This window comes from Artibeus jamaicensis, unplaced genomic scaffold (assembly GCF_021234435.1).
Source record: "Artibeus jamaicensis isolate MK-2021 breed Jamaican fruit bat unplaced genomic scaffold, CSHL_Jam_final scaffold_537, whole genome shotgun sequence".
NCBI classification, from domain to species: Eukaryota; Metazoa; Chordata; class Mammalia; order Chiroptera; family Phyllostomidae; genus Artibeus; species Artibeus jamaicensis.
Window position 1 is genome coordinate 21,673,859 of NW_026522047.1, and position 19,555 is coordinate 21,693,413.

The 19,555-nt window shown below is 44.9% G+C and overlaps 1 protein-coding gene across 1 annotated transcript in view; it reads right to left on the reverse strand.

Annotated features, from left to right (window-relative positions):
* TMEM154 (transmembrane protein 154) overlaps positions 1-19,555 on the reverse strand; it is a 40,920-nt gene that overhangs the window by 5,252 nt on the left and 16,113 nt on the right. The window contains exons 2-6 of the mRNA XM_037168086.2: positions 16,923-17,198; positions 16,793-16,831; positions 11,200-11,227; positions 9,942-10,027; positions 8,177-8,234 (exon numbers count right to left, since the gene is read on the reverse strand). Coding sequence (XP_037023981.2) covers positions 8,177-8,234; positions 9,942-10,027; positions 11,200-11,227; positions 16,793-16,831; positions 16,923-17,198 — 487 coding nt within the window. The remainder of the gene's footprint in view (positions 1-8,176; positions 8,235-9,941; positions 10,028-11,199; positions 11,228-16,792; positions 16,832-16,922; positions 17,199-19,555) is intronic.

Sequence of the window (19,555 nt, forward strand, 5' to 3'; positions counted from 1 at the left end):
CCCTTCCCGAGAAATCTGATCACTTTGCCTGCCCCCAACACTTCACTTCAGGGAAGCACCCATTTCCCCTCATCCTCTCCAACACTGGATATTATTATATTCACTTTTTTGTAAATCTAATAGGTGAAACTATTATAGCATTTACCTTTACTTTATTATTTTTTATTACTAGGAGTAATAAACATTTTTCAAAGCTCTATCAGTAATTTTAATTTCTTCATTTTCTGGATTGCTTATTGATATTGTTTGCTCATATTTAAAATGGGACAATTGTTTTTTATTAGTTTGTGTATTAATAGTAATATTTTTGTTCATTTGTCATTTTCCTCCTAATTTTATGTATTGTGGTATTTGAAGTACAGAAAATTTGAGCTTTTAATGCAGCTAATCATTTTCTGATATGGCTTTCCCACCAGTCCCCACCTTAAAGTTATAATATTTACCTACATTTTCTTGAAGTTTTCTTTATTTTTAATGTTAAAATTTATCTGGGGTCTATTTTTTTTATTTATTTGTTTTTAGAGAAGGGGAAGGGAAGGAGAAAGAGTGGGAGAGAAACATCAATGTGTGGTTGCCTCTCACGTGTCCCCCTACTGGGGACCTGGCCTGCAACCCAGGCATGTGCCCTGACTGGGAATTGAACTGGAGACCCTTTGCTTCACAGGCCTATGCCCTATTCCACTGAGCTATGCCAGCCAGGGCTATCTGGGGTCTATTTAAATCTAAATATGAAGTAGAGTTCTAAATATCCCCCTCAAATGTTAGTCGTCCCAAGAGTATTTATTTATTGAATAATCACTGAGTATGAAAGGCTACACTTATACTATATTAAAGGTTTAGTTATCCAGAGGCTATTTTTCATTATCCAGTTCTGTTCCACTAATGATTCTTGTTCGGTTCTGGGAGAACATACGTTAGTTATAGGAGCTCGCTCCCTGCGAACCGGGCCCCCGTCCCCTGTCTCACAACCCTCCCCTTTCCTTCTTTCAGAATTGTCCAGGCTATTTATGCATCATGGTTCTTCCAGACGAAATGTTCATTGAAATATTTAAGAGACAGCTTGGACTGAAAATGATAATTTTCATATGATTGAATCTTTCATTCAGGAACACAGTGTGCCTCTCCCTGTTTGTTTAACTCTTTTATGTCCCTCAATTAAAACGGGAACAATTCCTTTTTATATCCCCCATGCATTTTTTGGTTACGTTTATGCCTGGCTATTTCACATCTTGTGTTGCTTTTATGTTTCACTAATGCTGGTCTTTGCTGACAGTAGCTTTGGCAGCCTGGTAGACAGGACACAGGGTCAGGGGGCCACGGCTTGAATCAGGGCTCAGCCACTTCCTTGCTATGTGACTTGGCCAACTTAATCTTTCTCAGCCTCAGTTTTCTGTTCTCATCGCATCTGCAAAACATGCGTAATAACACCATGTACTTCATAGGGCTGTTGCCAAGAATAAATGAGAAAATGGAGGTAAAGCACTGTACCCCAGGCTTGATGTACAGACACAATCTTAGTTTGAAGATTCTATACTAGCAAATATTTGTCTATTAAACAGGGGTTCAAACATCCCTTCAAATACCCAAAGGCTTTTAAAAAACCATCCTCCGAAACAAACTCTCAACTTCTGAGCACAGTGCACTTAAGTTCGGTCTGTGTAAAACGCTCTATGAGCAATCCGAGAGCAAGCACTGTCCACCCACCAACCAGAGCTCAGTTACTTCAAGCACCAAAGAGCAAAGGAGCTCACACCTAGCGCTTCCTGCTACATAGCTCTGTGGACCCTGATCACGTGACAGACTGTGCTGCCCAGGGGACAGCCCCAGTGTAGGTACGGGCATCGTATGATTCCTAGTGTTGCAACTCACATGCAAACTTTCACTGGTGGTGCGATGGCCTGATACTGGTAAGTCAGCAACCCGAGACCTGGCCTGCGGTCTGAGCACAGAGGCGTTCTCTCTCTCCTGCTCACTCCTGTGAGTAGTGAGATGTGCTTCCTGCTGTCTTTGTGGCTATTTATCTTCTCTGTGAAAGAATCAAATAAGCCCAAACGTTTTTAACTCTGGTGAGTTCTAGAGTTCCCTGTTAAAAATATCTTGGCAAACTGCCACAGTGTTGCAACAAACAAAATAAATGATCCTGCTTCAAACCTCTATTGGTTACCTTGATGTTAATTTGTAAGGTCTTAGTTAACTTACTTAGGAGAGAGGCATTAATGTGTAATTTTTCATGGAGTGTTATATTTTAAGAATATGGGACAGCTTTCCCAAAAGCCTGCGTAGTGACAGGGCTATAAACAGGTAAAATTAATTAATTAAAAAGCGCCACCTTATTATTTTTAAGAAAGCACTTCACTGGACTGCCACCAGTGAAATGAGGACAGATGCAACTACGACACCTGGTTTCATAACTGCCCCTTGGTTTCAGTCAGGGTCAGATAAGCCATCTTTGTTCTCCTGACCAGTTTGTCTTGTAACAATCCTTCCTTATGACCACAGTGAACATGTCCTTTCTCCGAATATGGCAATGAACCGATGCTAACCCTTTCTTGAGATAGGATGCTCTCTAACTGGGTTTTTGGAGAGTGCGTTTTTAGCACAAAGTCACATAACAATTAGACCATACGCTGTTCCTCTGCATCAATATAACATCCCTTCTCCCTCCCAAAAGAGGCCTGGCCCAGGTGAAATTACAGAGGTCGCACATCTGGCTAACATCAGAGTCAGGCCTAGAGTTAGTCCAAGACACATAGATCATGCCCATAGTGTAGACATAATATGGGCCGCTATTCAAGCAATGCTGTGGTTTATTAAATTTAGTGCATTTTCCCTCCCCGTCTCCCCCACACACCTGCATTTTAACAATGTTACCTGAGGTTATCATCTTGTAGCATTATAAACTGTTACTTTGTATCCCTCATAATATTTAGCTTCAATTTGAGGGAAGCCAGTTGATGCTTAATACACTTAATATTCAATACTTCTCGATTTATTAATGACTTTTGAGGAACTACAGAAGAGAAAAGAAACTCACAAAGAAAATAATTGGAAGTGGCCACAGAGATTTAGCTGAGTGGAGAGGTAGTTAATACAAATCAACAGTTTTCTGGCAATTATCGGTTCAGATCTTGTCAACGACCACATTAGATGATGAAGGCATCGCCCGCCAAACACTTTTGTGTATTCACCTGCTGGTTGCTGGATTTCTGCTGCTTTCCCCCCCTCAAAATTTTCCTTTAATTTATGGAATATCTCTCGTATTTCAAGTAATTAAAAAAAGAAAATGAAAAATGCAGTTTTAAAAGAAATTTTCTCCAGATTAACCTTTATCATAAAATCATTATATAAACTTAGAGAAGTCAATTAATTAACCTCTGTGAGTTCCAGGTTTAGTGAGATGAGTTATTTCATTTTTTCTAACTGGTTGTCTTGGCCTAATGTAGACAGTGTCAGACACAGCAGGGGCTCAAAAAGTATATTTTGAAAAACTACATCAACAATTGTACTTTGTCTGAAAACAAACAAAAAAAGACAGAAGGGATGAAACAGGAATACATTCAAAGTATACTATATTAAATGAGCCTGGATTTTCTGAAAAATATTGAAGTGATACATTTTTTAAAAGATTCTAATTGTTTATTCTTAGAGAGAGGAGAAGGGAAGGAGGAAGAGAAGAGAGGAACATCGATGTGCGAGAGAAACGTCGATTGGCTGCCTCCCTCACATGTCCTGACCAGGGACTGAACCCGCAGCCCAGTCAGGTGCCATACACCAGAATCAAACCAGCGACCCTTTGCTTTTGAGGGATGACACCTAACCCACTGAGCCCCATGGGCGAGGGCAGTGATTCATTTTTATAATGTCATTGAGCTCATATATGAATCAATACAATAAACAAGAGAGTTACTACAAAACCAGAACAGGTACACTGTTACTTACATTCTCTCACAAATTTCTAGGTAATAGGGCATTGGGCATATAGAAAATGCTATAGGAATGTCTTACTGTTGTTATTACAGTACTTACCAAATTATAAATCCACTTGGATGGAACCTAATCTCATGTTCCCCTAACTTTCTCGATGCTGTTACTCAATATGAAACCATCACTGTGGCCAGCAGGCAAAAAGGAAAAAAAGGTGGGCACCTGGCTGATATTTGCAATTTCTTTTCTGTGGTTGTTCACCTCAGTTTACAGAGGCAAAAACACCAGGCCTTCAGGACACTGACTACAAAGGCCTCAGGAAGAAGGGAGAGGCAGGCTAGCCCGTAGGCACCGAACGAAAAGGACTCTGTCTGTCTTGCTTTCATCACTCTCTGCTGACACTCAGGGAAGGTGTCCCGGGGGTTTGGGGAGACAAAGAGGGAGTGCGTCCTTTACAGAGAATTTAAACACTAATTAAACCAACTCAGTGGGCCTGTTTTTTGTTATCACCGTGGGCTGGCAATGCTTCACAGTGTCAGTGATGCCACTCTCTTAAAGTCTAAGGCGGACAGGCCTCGCCCACCGCCCAGCCCCACCCCCTGGACACCATTCCACAGACACTGTCCCCAGAACCTCAGACAAAGCCTGGCACATAACAGGCACGACTTACAGAGAAAGGTGCTAATGTGAGAAATGAGACTATAGAACTCCTTCTCCCCTACAATTCCTTTGTCTTTTCCTATTGTTTGTTTGTTTTTTAACATGAAAACCATAACATACAGCTTCCATAGTACTTTGTAGATCTCTGGCCCTTATTTAAATCCTAAGCAAAATTTTAGATTTCATGCTCCAGGGGAAAAAATGTCCCTTCCCTGAGAATAGGGCTGGCCAATGGGATATGTGGGGAGCTCTGAAAGGCCTGAGATGATGGCCCCTAACAAGAGAAGCTGGAAGAGTTGAGGCTTCTTTCTGCAACGTGATGCATGAGGTATAGGGTGGTGACCAGATCGACTCTTTGACCCCCAAAGCACAAAAGACTCTGTATAACAGAGCTTCTATATCAGGGTAACTTCCTAGCATCAAGAAGGGCTGAGCCCTGTAAATAGGTTCCAGAAGTCTTAATTAGCAAGAGGACGGGGAAGGGTGTTGTGCTCTGAGTTCGATCCTCAGGGACTACTACGTACTTTCTGGGGCATTAGTGCCCCCTGTGCACTGCTTATGTGGTAGAGGAAGGGGACTCACACAGATCAAAGTCAAAGGGGAACTTCAAGGGTAATGGTGTGTCAAAGAGGGTTGACTGATTGTAACAAATGGACCACTCTCGGGGGGGATGTCACTAGTGGGGGAAAACCTCTGTACTTTCTGCTCCATTTTGCTGTGAACCTAAATTGCTCTAAAATATAGTCTCAAAAAAAAAAAAGCCAGTTGGGGAAAGAGGCAAAGCTGTTGCCACAGCATCAAGAGTTCACTCCATTTGCATGGTGGTTTAAGACCTACAGAGTGGTGTTTTTCTCTCTTATGATCCTGTGAAACTGCATGAACAGGTGTGTTATTTCCATTTTCCATGATGAGGAACCTGAAGCTCAGAGAATAAAGTGACTTGTCCTTGTATGAGGAACAAATGGCCATCAAGCCAGGTCTTAAAACTACTGTTCTGACTCTAAGCCCAATGACTGATGCACCCTCCACCTGTGCGTCTCAGGGTTCACACGCTTTTAGAGAAAAGAACAATCTTATTTCTGTCCTCAGTTAAACATTGGAACTCAGGAAGGCCTGAGATGACAAACCCTAGCGAGGGAAGGCTGAGTCTTCTTTGCACACATGGCGGTGCATTCTGGGCTGGGTGGTGGCCAAACCCAGTGACCATTTCCCCAACTGTCAATGTAATTAAGACAGTAGTAGGAGAAAGAAATGCAAGTGAAATCACAACAGAAAGGAAAAACCACCCACATTATAAAATGATCCAAACGATTCTATACTATAAAGGTATGTCCTTTGAAAAACTCCATACAAGTAAAAGAACTATTCAGAAATTATCAATATGAATGGGTCTATGCTTATAGTGGAGAGAAATTGAAAGTCTCCAGATCATTCCTAGAAGATGAAACAAATTCCTGATTTCTCAGGACTGGTGAGATTCAAAAAGACTGGGGGAACCAGTTGGAAAAATAACGCCCCTGCCGGCAACATCTATGTGCCTGGGCCTGAGGACCCAGCCTCACTGGCCCAAAAGACAGTGAGTTTGTGTATCTCAATTTAAATTTATTAAGAATAATAACCAACACTTACTGAGAATGTATTTTATGCCAGGCTTTGTTCTAAATGTTTTGCACTTCTCTTAGTTTTTACTGAACAAAAATTAAATTTGTTTTGCAATATTGTAATGTCCTTTGAAGTAACCAGCAAGTGCCCATGGTACCAGACTTGAGGCTGCCACTCTGGTTCTCCAGCCTGGTGCCAGCTTCACAGAGGAGGAGTGAGGCACAGGCCTGACAGTCACCCTGCAAATTAAAGCCAGGCCATTGTGGACCGAGGAATGTACACAATCCCTCTAAAAACAATAATTTAGCATGAAGCAGCTCTCCAAATAAATTAAGGCGCCTTTTTATGCCTTATAGGCAGAAATGAGCTAGAGTTTATATCTAAGACCAACCTCTTAATATTTCAAAAATACAATTTCTAAGGAGCTTTCCCCATCATATAATTCTCTAATGCTATGCTTCTGCAATGTCACCAATAATTTCAGAAAACGAGAGGCACCTTGGAAACCACCGACATTCACATCTTCGACAGCACCCACCAGAGACACAGGAACAAGGCATTTGTAGGGTTTTGGAGGTGACCTGAGCCCTATCCTGGACACACACAGCAGCTCATTTCTAGGTTAGATAAAAGTGCAGGGAAAATATGCCTTCATAATATCCTTTGTGATATTCCCCTTAGCAATTTTTTTCTTTTATCTGCTTGTGAACAGATAAAAGAATGAGATTTTATCTCATTCAAATAAGTTAGAATCTTTTCTGAACTAGCAATACATGTTAACAGGCAAATACCTGGTGAGGTAACAATATCTGCTGTCTGCAATGAACTGCAGACTCCTGCCTCAGAGCAGAGGTTTGATCGTGGGGGGTTGTTGTGGGGACGCCTACAGAATGGTGACTTCTTAGGTGAGGTTTAGGGGAAGAGGCAGAATAAGGATGCAACATAAAGACAAACACGTGACTGCTCCAGTCACTGATCTGTCCCTGCAACGCTCTGGCCTCAGAGACCCCCAGTGATCAGAGACCCCACGCGGGAAGCGCTGAAGATTATCAGCGCCAGGCCGTGGGTGAACATGAAGGGGGAGGAGGTGGGCGGTGTTTATCCTGCTCTGAAAGTTCATTCTGTTTATTCCGACAGAAATGTAGTATCTTAGTCAGGAGCTCAGTCAAGTTCTCTGCCCGCTGGTCATCTCTAGCCACCTGGTCAAAGGGTCAAGGCTTCTGAATCACCGCCATTCTCTGCGGAGCGAGTCCCTGGCCCACTGGATAATCACTCCTACCTCCCGCGAGGATCCCACATCTTTTTTTAAAAATATATTTTATTAATTATGCCATTACAGTTGTCCCATTCTCCCCCTTACCTCCCACATCTCGATGAAACAATTCTCCATCAAAAACACCCAAACACGGTAATTTCTATCCTTACAAAATGTAATTGAAATGGGATTGTAAAGTGCTACAAGGCACCCAAGCCCTGATGCACTAAAATTTTCTATCAAGCAGAGCCACCTAGTGGTAGAATGGGATGTGTTTTAAATTTCTCACTTGTCTCCTTTCACAATCCCATCCCCGTAGGTTTCCTCCTTCCCTCCCTCCCTTTTCTATATATTCATTACTCATTCTTACTTACAGCTACCCTCTTTGAGACCATCACCTCCATGTATTTTCCTTACTGAAAGTCTACTCATCCGACATAAACAAACCAACAGTTCGTCATGATCAGAAAGTTTTATGACGCAAACAGGAGCCGAGTGAACAGTCTGTGTCTCTTTGAAAGGGCAAGAAAATGTCAATACTAAATTATTTCTAAAAATAAAGAGTAACTATTTACTCTGCACCTTTCTAGTTTCCATAACTCACCCTTCCTTTTTTCCACACCCGTAAAATGTCACGTCAAACGTACAAGCACGGAGGTGAGCGAAAGTGCTCTACTGTGGTCTCCGATCCCCTCCTCCCATACACAGAGAATGTATAGGAGAAATCAGAAGTACCTTGGGCTGTGGTTTGATTCCTTTTCTTCTTTCAAAGTAGGTAAACATTCACTGTCGGCTAGGATAGAATAAGAGCAAACACGTGGTGAGTCCCTGAAATTCTATTTTCTGTCCACTAGACTCAGACAGGCGAACATCCCATCCTCCCACCCCCACCCCCACCCCAGTCTGCGTGGCTCCGCGTGCAAACCTGGCCTCCCCAGGGAGACCCAGAGGTTCAGAGGTGAGTGGAGGCAAGGCTCTGGATGCGGAAGAGGCACAGGCAGGAGACTTCAGTGTGCTTCTGGCCCTGGTGCAAAGGGCCCTTTCGTCGAGGTTTGGTCATTCAGGCCCCGAAGGGCCCCTCTGCAGCTCCAAAAGCCTGAATCTGGACCAACACTGGACTGAAGTGGCTTCACCTGCGGTCCTGTTGGGCCAGCAGGATGGCTTCCATTGGGATGCAGGATCAAACAGAAGCGGGTGGAGTGGGGAGCAGCTACCCTCAGAGAAGTCAGAGTTCTCCCCACTCACACCAAGGCTATTTTTAGGGGACATAAAGAGCCACTGGATCTGCCACCTACGTGTCAAAATAACTCTGCTTCAGTGCCAACAGAAAAAGGTTCCCCACTTTAAGATTTAATGAAGGTAACGGGATCACGATTTTGTATTAAAACGACCTCAGGAACAAAAGGAAATACACCAAGATTTTAAGAGAGGTCACCTTTGGGTTGGGGACTTCTTTTCTTCCTACTTTTTGTTTGAATTTTACTAATTCCAGCCTAATGCTACTGTGTACGTACGTCACTTTTCTGAACGAATACAACAAAACTAACGTACTTGAAGGTTTCTCTCAGTGACCCGCTCTCCGCTCACGCACTGCCCAGGGCGGCCCCCCCCACCCCCACCCCACACACGCCCTCAGTGCTCGGAATTGCGCACACTGGTCGAATGGTGACGATCTTTTGGGAAACTCGTCCTGACAGGCCTCTGCTGCAATAGTTCTGATAACAAGTCTTTGGACTAGAGAAGCGCCATTGCGGACTGCTGACTCTGACAGAGCCACAGGGTATTTTTTAAGGTAAATGTTAAAAACACAAATGATGTGACAGTATAAATAGTGGATGTTATTAAATTAATCCGTTTATTTAAAATAATTTTTTGATTTTGAAAGACATTTGAAAAAGGAAAAAACATCTGTCACTACTTGTAAGTCCAACTACGAATTGAATAAAAGGTGAGAGTCACGTGCTACAGTTACTGCCAGGTAGCAGTTGGAAATTAAGCTGCTTGGGACATTTTTGCTACTGGCCAGGTCAGCGCTGCCGGACTGATCTCTCCACGTGGTGGAGACGGCCTACGTTTGCACGGGCATTGCAGCAGCCACTACCCACCAGTGGCCACTGAGCATGCAAAATGTGCCTAAAGTGACTGAGAAAAGACCTATTTTAAATTTTACTTTTAAAATTTTAATTTGAAGAGCCACAAATGGCCATGGGCAGCACCCATCTACGTCAATTATAGCTGATAAAGTGTGTAACCGCACACAGGTGAAAGTCATAGATCTCTAAATATAAAGTGATGCCAGGTGCTAACTTTTTCCAGCATTCGGCATCAGCGCAATAATGGAACTGACTATTTAAAATGGTCAGACCCAAGTGTGTCATCTGCAGGTGCCAGACCCAGTATGGACTGGGCCCCACTGTCCCACTCCAGGGTTTAGGGGGCTTTTATGAAGCTGTCACAGTCTCTTGCTGCAGAGGACAGAAAAACCAAGGGAACCACATACCATTTCTGTTCATGTTGCTCATCCATTTATCAAGCTCTTCCACTTCTATTTCCATAACGGAGGGTGTGTCTTCCTCAAAAATTGGGCTAGAAAGACAGCAAAAAGCTCGTTGAAAGAAAAAAAAAATGTGTGGTGTGCTGAATTTCTGTGGGGGCACCTAAAATGTTGACTGTGAGGAAGATGAACTCGATTCAGGGTCTCACACTAGACTCGGCATGTGCTCTATTCGAGTGCACCAAACTCTAACAGGAAGAAAAGAGAACAAACAACCTTCACCCATCACTGATCCGCGCAGCCCAGGGCGTGGGCTGAAAGGGAAGCCAGGAGCTTCTGCCCGCTGAAGGCACACAGTCGGGCACACAGGGCTTCCACCGCAGCGGGGCTGCTCCGGGGAGTTGCCACACGTAGCAACTTCACCTTGCTTAATTTCACTTCCCTTTCTTTGGGGTTTTTGAGCAGTGACCCCAAGTCGAGAAGCCACAGTCAACAGACTCCTTGCATCACCTCCCCCTTCAATTCCCGCACTTGGCTGTCTCGGAGAAAGGCAGCATTGCTTTGACAGACCCACTGCCCCTGCTTGCCAGGGTTTGGAGGGTTAGAGGGCCCAGTTAGGGGAAAGGCGTCCCCAGTTAGTGGTGGTGGGGCTGGAGAGGAGGATCGCCAGCTCCAAAGAGCTGTGAAGGTGTTACACCCTGCAGAGGAAGTGAGCAAAGTGCCTGAGTAAGGCTGCTGGGGGTGGGGGGAGCGGGCAGGAAGAGGAGGTGGGCATCGCTCTAGAACACTCATCCGGTTGAATCATCTGTTTCCCTCCCTCTCCCCCTCCCTTCTCTTGGACCTTTCTTCCTCTCCTCTCTATCCCTCTTCTACCAAGGCTCATGTCCCTTAATACCAGCCGAAGTATCTTCCCTGCTGATAAAAGTTTTAATCCAAACAAATGAACTGATGTCTTTGAAAAACACCCAGAGTCAGAATATTTAACTACTACGCATTTGGAATTGGCAGCAGCGGTCAGAAAAAGATTCTTTTCCAAACACCAGACCCAGTCCTCAGCCTGGCTCCCCTTCTGGATTGAGGTTTGAGGACAGGGACATCCTTCCCAGGGCTGTGGCCCACTGGGGGCTGTCTCCTGGGGCCCAGGAAGCAAGGGGTCCCCGCCAGGAACAAAAGTTCTTGAAGAGGCAGATGCCCCTCTAATCTGCTCCTCTCCCTTACATCCTCATTCCCACTGAACTGCATTGGAGGGAGTGGGGGGACTTACAGTTTCAAGCTGTTGCTTCCCAGTTCATCTAAAAGAGAATAAATAAAAAGGTCATTTAGCTTTGTTTGTCTGTAACAACTCTTTAGTTCAACGACAGCTGACATCTGCTTTACAAAGAGAACACAATGGCATTCAGCACATTGCGTTTTTGAAGAAGCGACAGTTGACCTCTAAGTCGAACGTGTGCCGACCGCCCTATTAAAATGTGGCCCCGATCCCTGTGAGACTGGCTTTCTTCTAGGTAAGCTGGTGCTCTGAGAGCGCCCACTTCCGATCGGATGTTCGTCCCTCCTCGCTTGTTTTCTCCACACGAAGAGAAAAGCAGTGTGGAGGGGGAGAAGAAAAGGGTCTCATAAGGGTCTCATGGCTTGCTCCGTGGCCCTGAGCTCCAAAAGGTCCACGAGCAAGCCGTGAGACCCTTATAAGCACTGCTTTTCATCTCCTTGTGACACAGCAGACCAAAGGCTGTGTGACCGTCCCTGTGTCCCACAGCAGGCCGTGGGGCACTCCATCCGGAGCTCCTCTAGAACCCTCCTCATACCTGCTCTTTGCACAGCTGGATTTTCTCACTTACACACTTTCCTCAGGGAGCCTGCCCCCCAACTCCTCTCTCTGAAGGGGGGCCCACCTTAGCTGGTGCTCCCAGCTTAACACCTTGCTTGCTGTCTTCACAGCATTTGCCACAATTTGTCGTTGATTGATTCATCTGTTTAACTCTCTTCATCTGTCTCTTCCAATAAACTACAGCTCCAAAGGGCAGGGGTCATGTCTGTCTTTCTGCCACAGCCCCCCTCACCCCACCCCTCCAACTAGCACAGTACCTGGTAAACACACAGTATTCCTTTACTGAATAAACTAACAGACTTAATATGGATTGTCCAGCACCTGGGTTACATTCATGGCCAGTGTTCCGGACTTGGTGTTATCATGATAGTGAAACTTCCAAAGAGCCTGCTTTTCCCTGCTATTCTCTGAGGTAAGAGTCAGATACCAAGCCTGGCTGGTGTGGCTCAGTGGATTGAGCACAGGCCTGTAAAGCGGGGGGTTGCCAGTTCGATTCCCCAGTGGGAGCACATGCCCAGGTTGCGGGCCGGGTCCCCAGTGGGGGACACATGAGAGGCAACCACATATTGGTGTTTCTCTCCCATTCTTTCTCCTTCCCTTCACCTCTCTCTAAACATAAATAAATAAAAATATTTTTAAAAAAGACTCAGATAACAGTTGGCAAAATGGCTGTAATGCAGATCAGATTCCAAATGAACATGTGGCAAAAATTAGAGGCCGATGTGATGTCCCCACTCAGGCTCCTCTGTGTTTGGCAAGGGGATCAATGCACCCGGAGAAATGAGGCAACGGTGTCGAGCAAGTGGAGAGCAGAGGCCGGCTGCACCCTGTGTGAGGTGAAAAGCATTAAGAAGCAAGCCACTCTGTGCCGGTCCACCAAACAGGTTGATGTTCCCGATCCTTGGCAATCAGAGACCTCATTTTGCCTGGCAGGCAGAAAGGCAGGTCTCCGGCAAGGGGACATAACCAGCAGGCACCTGGAGCCGAGCTCCTGGCAGCAGCCGGGAGCTGCTGTCATTTCCTGTGGGTTGGCAAGCTTGAATGGCATTGCTAATCCGGGAAAGCTGGGCACAGATGTAAACCCCGTGCCACCACTGCTTACCTTCCTGGGGCTGGAGGTTATGACCCCCTGCCCCTCCCCCGCCTCCACCCACCACGGGAATCTGAAGGTTTCTGCAGAGATCTGACTCCTCAAAACTTTGGGGAAAGAGGAGTATGTACATCTTATAATTTATACACATTTTTCATCTAATTTTGACATGCTATTTCCTTAAGGGATTTTAATATAAATAAAGCCCCTGTACAAACTGAACTTCCCCTACAGGTGACCCATAAAAATCCCCCTGGGTAGTCATTCACTCCTCCTCCCTCTCTGCTTTCCCTGCTTAATAACCGCCTGCTAATTTCTCAGGGAGCAAGTGTTCCCACAGCCCCACTGTCTGGGGCATAGATTTTTCTTTCTAATCTGAATGCCTGCAGGCTTCGCGGTGAGCAAGAGCCCCACCTGCAGATGATGGAAAAGTTTAAAACCCCATTACCAAAGTGCTCCAGATGTACCAAATTGGAAGCTCGCGCTATCAGTATTCAAACAAAGCAAAAAGCCTTCTGTGGCCTCATCTCCCCTGCTCCAGGACCATTACCCCTGCCCCAGCAGCCATGGCAACAGGAAAGCATTTGGGAGAGTGCACCGCGGCAGAGCATTAGACCAGGAGGGAGACCAATTACTGCTGGTCCTCGGCAGTCAGGCCCTGCCCGCTCCACTCCACCTGGCCTAGATCTCTTCATTAATAGCCACCTACTCCCTGGCAACCAGGAGGCAAATGTAGCTTTTACACAGCCCCTCACCTACACTTGCTTCCATTTTCCCTCTCACGGCTCTTCCGTTTCACAACCTTCTCCCCACTTTGTCCTCCCCTTTCAGTTCCTACATTACACCCCCTTGGCTCCGCAATGCCCCCCTTCCAGCTACTCTGTGCACTGGCTGGTGGGATTGCTGGGGGCTGGGTGGGGGGGCGGAGAGCCCAGCAGGAGCCTGGCTTGTTTATTTTGTTTCCATGCTGAACAGTGAGCAGTGAGCGAAGAGACAGTCTCTTTTGGGAAATTTCCTGAGCAGGGCCAAGCGTCATTTAGCCACTGCCCGTGTGAAGTGATGGTTTACCACCAGCTGTCTCTGCAGCTTTCAGAGAGAAACAGCACCCCAAGACCTATAATAAATGTAAAATAATGACAACTGCAAATCCCCTGCCTGGGGCTGTAGGAAGAATGACAATAGACCATCAAGTCACTACACAGCGCTTTGCTTTTCTAGGACTTGAACCAGACAGACCCAGAGAAAAAACTAATTCCCTAATGGGTGAAGTGTGCTTCCTAAAAATGTGGGCCAACTCCTCCCCAGCCGTCAAATTTAAAGACTTTTTCCTGGTGTAGAAGAATGTACCAGACTCTATTCACATGCGGAATGAAACCATATCTGGGTACCCCCAACTCTAAGACATCATGTGTGCCCTCCCCAAAAATGGTTCTTGGGAAATTTTCCCAGCAAAATGCTGACCCAGAAAGGCAGTTTTATTTTTCCTGGGGGTGGGGGGAATGTACTTAAATCAGACTTTGTTAATTTAAATATTCTCCTTGTATTGACTTGCTCATAACATTAAATACGAATGGGTGGAATTCAGCGGGCCATGGTCATTAGCCCTTTAGCATTTGCCTTGCCTAAGAGGTATGAAAGCACTAAGCAGTTAGCCACTTGTAGCTACACTAAAGAAGTAGACAGTAAAAGAGAATATTCAAATACTCTCTTAACCAAAAACTTCTGTGATAAGCAACTACTCTGAAATTCTAAGTCTCCTACACTGTGTTTGCTTCACCGTGAGGCATACTTAAGCTAAAAAGAATGTGCTTATTTGTAGTAAGGATATGTGGAAATTTGTTTTTAATCTCTGAGAATAGGTGTTATTTAACATAGGTTCTAACACTGTTTCATTTACTCAACAAACACTGAGCAGCTAATCTACATGCAGGGCTAGGCACTCTGTTAGGTAATAAGTTAGATTATAATAATAAGTTAACACAGTATGTCAGGGATTGTTTTTTCCTCGGTGATTTCCATAGATGAATTCATTTCATTCTGATAACAGCTCCATGAGGGAGGTTCAGAATTTTCCCGTACTGCGCATGCGGAGGCCGACAGAGCGCTCACAGGACGAGCAAGCATAAAAACCAAGGAGGCAGTGCCGTTCCAGAGTCTGCCCTCGCAGCCTGCACACCTCACTGTTAACAAAATAAATAAGACACGGTCTTGCTTCTCTCAGACCTTAAAGAGAGCATAGCCTAGTAAGAAAGAAAGACCAAAAAAAGCCACGTGGCCAGCTTATGACCCTATCGCTGCTGTGCACACACAGCAAGCGTGACCACAGCCTCCAAGAGCACACAAGAGGTGGCAATTATTTTTGGCCGAAGAGTAGTCCTCAAGGCTTCATAAAATCTTTAGAACTGGGCATTGCAGAGCAGGGCTGCAGTCTGCCGAGCCGAGAAGAACGCGATCCCAGACAGAGGAGAAACAGCGTCAGCCCGGCACAGAGGCACCGTGAAAGCACAGACTGGGCCCAGTAACGGCAAACGCTTGGAGTGTGGGGGCCGTAGAGGGTACATGTGCAGGGCCGGTCTGAGGGTGGGCCGCCTCTCCCTTGGGATGGCTTCTGAACTTCGAGATTCTCATGATGATTTTCATTGAAAAATCTCTTTCTGGATTTAGAGCCTAAGAGCATGACTGTTCAACTGAACACCCCCAAGTTCCTCCCAACCCCAAAACAGCTGTGGGCTGATCTATGGTTTGGGCAGGAAATTCTCATTTTCACTACTTCAAAAAAATGGTGTCCAGGCAGCTCCATTTGCCTTTTGTTTTTCTTTAGCTCACAAAGCAGCTCCCACGTGATCACTGTTACTAGGTCACCCTGAAATTTCAAGCAGTGGACAAAAGTGTATTTCCCACTTCCTTGGAATCTCTTGTATCAGCCCGTCCTGAAAGGGAGCGCACTGCAGTGCTTCTTCGCAGCTCACGGCTGCTTACCCAGGAGAGAATGGAGAACGGCCCCCCATGTACTAGAGTCCCTGCTGGGAACTCTCTGGGTCTAGGACAGTGAGCAAGGCCTGCAGGCCAAGGGCATGACCTCAAAGACAGAGATGCCCTGTTAACGGGCGGAGGGACATACTCTGTTTGAGTTTCGTTGCACATATGAATATGTATCTTACTGGAGAAATGCTCATCCCTTGAGTGAGTTTTGGAACCACTAAAGGCTTCAACTTAAAAATCTAATTGGAGTCATTTTTCCTGGCACAAGGCCCAAAGTACCCAAGTCTGCTTTGGACCGAGAACGCCCCTAAAACCTGGAATTTGATGCTCCTAGGGTTGGCACTGAATACTCAGAGTGAATCTCTGACCTAGGGAATTCTCTATGAGATTCGTTTTTTAATGAGATTAATGGTGGTAACCTTTACCAGTTAAGACTTTACTTAAGAAACTTAGCATCGCTTGAATGGGGATAAAAACACTACTTTACCCAGGCCTTTTCAAGATCAAACTGGGATGTGGCATGGGAAGGAAACAGCATCTGCGACAGAAATAGAGATGGCAGAATCCCCTTCTGTGGAATGACCCCAAGGTCTCCGCCCTCCCATCCCTGACCCCAGTCTGTCCTGCCCCCAGTGAGACCCACTGCTTCACCGACCTCACCCTCTCCTCCAATGGCAGGGGCATGCTACACTGACCTATTGGTCAAGGTCATACGGGGTCCTCATCTGGATTTGGTACAGAGCAGGCAGCTATGTATACTAAATTTCCATTTAGGCTGAAAACATTCTCTTTTTTAAAAAGAAAGAAATATGTCATTTTTTAAACTCTGAAAAATTTCATTGAACTATGTCATTCATGACCTACTATTTTATATAGTCCTTGTGGCTTAACTTAAAACCTCTCAGTTCCTTCTCCTGTGCCACCCCAGCTCCAGGAAGGCATTAGGATAATACTCACATGTCTGGAAAATACTCTGAGATCCTTGGATAGAAGCTTCTGTATAGAAGAAAATAAGAATTTTGTTTTATTGATTGTTCACTGGCACATGAAGCAATTGTCTGGAATTGGGAACATGCAAAATATTTACCTTGTTTAGTTTTTTTTCTTTTGTATCTTATCATAATGAATACCACCGATAAGAGTAGGAGTGCCAATAAAATCAACGGGATCAACACCATTAATATGAACTCTAGCTGATGATCATCTTCATCCAGGAGGGTAGAATCCGTACTTTCAGTGAATGTTTCTGGGGCTGTTGTCGCAGCAATTGTAGTTATAATAGTAGCATCTTTATCTGTACTTCCCACTTCCTCGGGTATATCTGTTGGCTCAACTGTTGGCTCATCTGCTGCACCAGAACTCTCTGTGGGGAACACACACAAAATTGAGGTTGCCATGGAGACAAAGCTAACATGTTCTGTTTTCAATGATTTTTAAATTTATTCAACATGCATCCAGTGATATACTTGATTCACTATATTGGGTCTTCCAGTTCAGTGTGATTCATAGTATTGATTTAACATAAATGGAGCACCGGCTGGGAGTATATTGAACATGGAACCAGAGTCCAAAGATATAAATCTTTCACAAAGGCCAGCAGTTTAGCTTTGACCGATACTTGAGACACATTTAAGCAAAGGCACTGAGAAGTTTTGCCCTGTCATGGGTGATATGCCAAGACCTCTCCTCTAGGGTATCACGGTTCAATAACATTTCTAAGTAAATCTAAATTTACATGTACTGAAAGGTAAACGCTGACCACATACCACTTTTAGGTAGAAAGCAACGCACTATGCCCTGATTTTTAATAAAAGGTACCCCTATCCATGGAAAAGAATTCTTTGAAATTGGGGTGACTGCTTAGATTTCAGGGTCAGGTCTCAGGTTCTGCAGGGAAGTGAGTCTGCCTCTGAGATTATCTGGCAGAAATCCTCCAGGATTCTAAGTGAAAATACAATGTGTGTTTCATTTTTTTAAAGGGAAATTCTCAAGGGGAATTTAGAGACTAAAGAAACTGTATCAATATTTACATTTACTTGGTAAAATGCATCTTTAGAACTTTCCCTATTAAAAAGACATAAGCAAGTTAATTCTTTTTGAAGTTGAGATTGTGTTGGAAAACCATCACGGGACAGGCAAGGACTGTGATTCAAACAGTCTTTCTTCACCTGGCTGTGTAGAGACCATGGTAAGGTGGGCTGGAGGTTTTCATCCTATCACAGTATAATGTTTTCTATCATCAAATGGGGCCCATTGAGGAAACTAGAACGTAAGTTTAGGCTACAGAAAGCCTATCTAATGAGATCATTTATGTGAAAGTTCTTTGCAAGGTGACAGGTGCTACGAGAATGGAAAAGCTGGCTGTTTCACACGATGCCCTGTTCCCACAGGTAGGCCACTGGCCACAGGATGTCCACGCTGGTCACTGCACAGCCAATTCAGTGCCTCACCTAGATGTGCAACTGTGTGACAACGGTGTCCTCTGACTTATGACAATGTTTGCTTGACCCTGGTCTAATTATTTTGGTTATACAGATAAACACTTCAGTTTCCTCCAAGACCAGGGAATGCACTTGATAATGACATGGGTAAATGCCAGCCCAAACCGTCAGAATCAGTCACAAACTGCAGAGTGTAGCACACTGGTGTTCCTCACCCGTGTGTACCAAAAGCAGGATTTAAAAAAAACTACCACGTGTTGACCTCTGCCTTCTGGGTTAGGTGACTTTGCCCTATATTTATGTCTTTGAAACAACATAAGCCAACATCATATTCACTAATGTTAAAAGCTTTTATAGATCACATATTATCCTGGATCAGGAAAGACATGTGTCCACCAGGACAGTGTCCTCATTAAAGTCACCCAGCTTGCAGAACTACTAGAACCAAACAGCATTCTTTTTTTTTCCTCAATAATTTTATTTAGTTATTTTTCAAGTACAGTTTTTTGCCTATTTCTCCCATCCCAGCCCCCCCCACCCCGTGCTCCCCACCTCCCTCCCATTTCCACACCCCCCCCAGTTCTCATCCCTGTGTCTTTCATATTTGCTTCTCCAAATCCTCCCCTTTTTCCCCCTTAAATTCCCTTCCCTCTCCCCTCTGGTCACTGTCCCCTTGTTCTCTATTTCAGTGTCTTTATTTTTATTCTGCTTGCTTGTTCGTTTTGTTGTTTAGCTTCCTGTTAAAGGTGAGATAATATGGTATTTGTCTTTCAACACCTGGCCCATTTCACTCAGCATAATGCTTTCCAGTTCCATCCATGTTGTTGCAAAAGGTAGGAACTCCTTCTTTCTCTCTGCTGCAAACAGCATTCTTTACTGAAAGCCCAGGCCACCAAAGATCAGATTTACAAGGGGGGTGGGGAGGGGGCAGGAGGGAGGGACGCAGACACAAGTGCAATTGGTGGTAATGACCCTTTGCTTACTTCTGCTACTGCTATAGCTGCAGCCACCTTTTTCAAGCTAACCTCTACAGAGAATTTACCAAGAGCCCAGGCCTGTGCTCTGCCTTATACCTGGATTAACTCATTTCATCCTCCCATTTTTTTCAGACAGAAACTGGAGTGAAGGGGTCATACGACTTGCCCGTGATCACAGAGTTATTGTGGAGGAGTGAGGGTTTGACCCCAGGAGGGCTGATCTCGGAACCTGGAATGTAATCATTATAAATCATGAGGAGAACAAGAGAGGGGACCTCATATTCTTGCCCATCAACTTATAA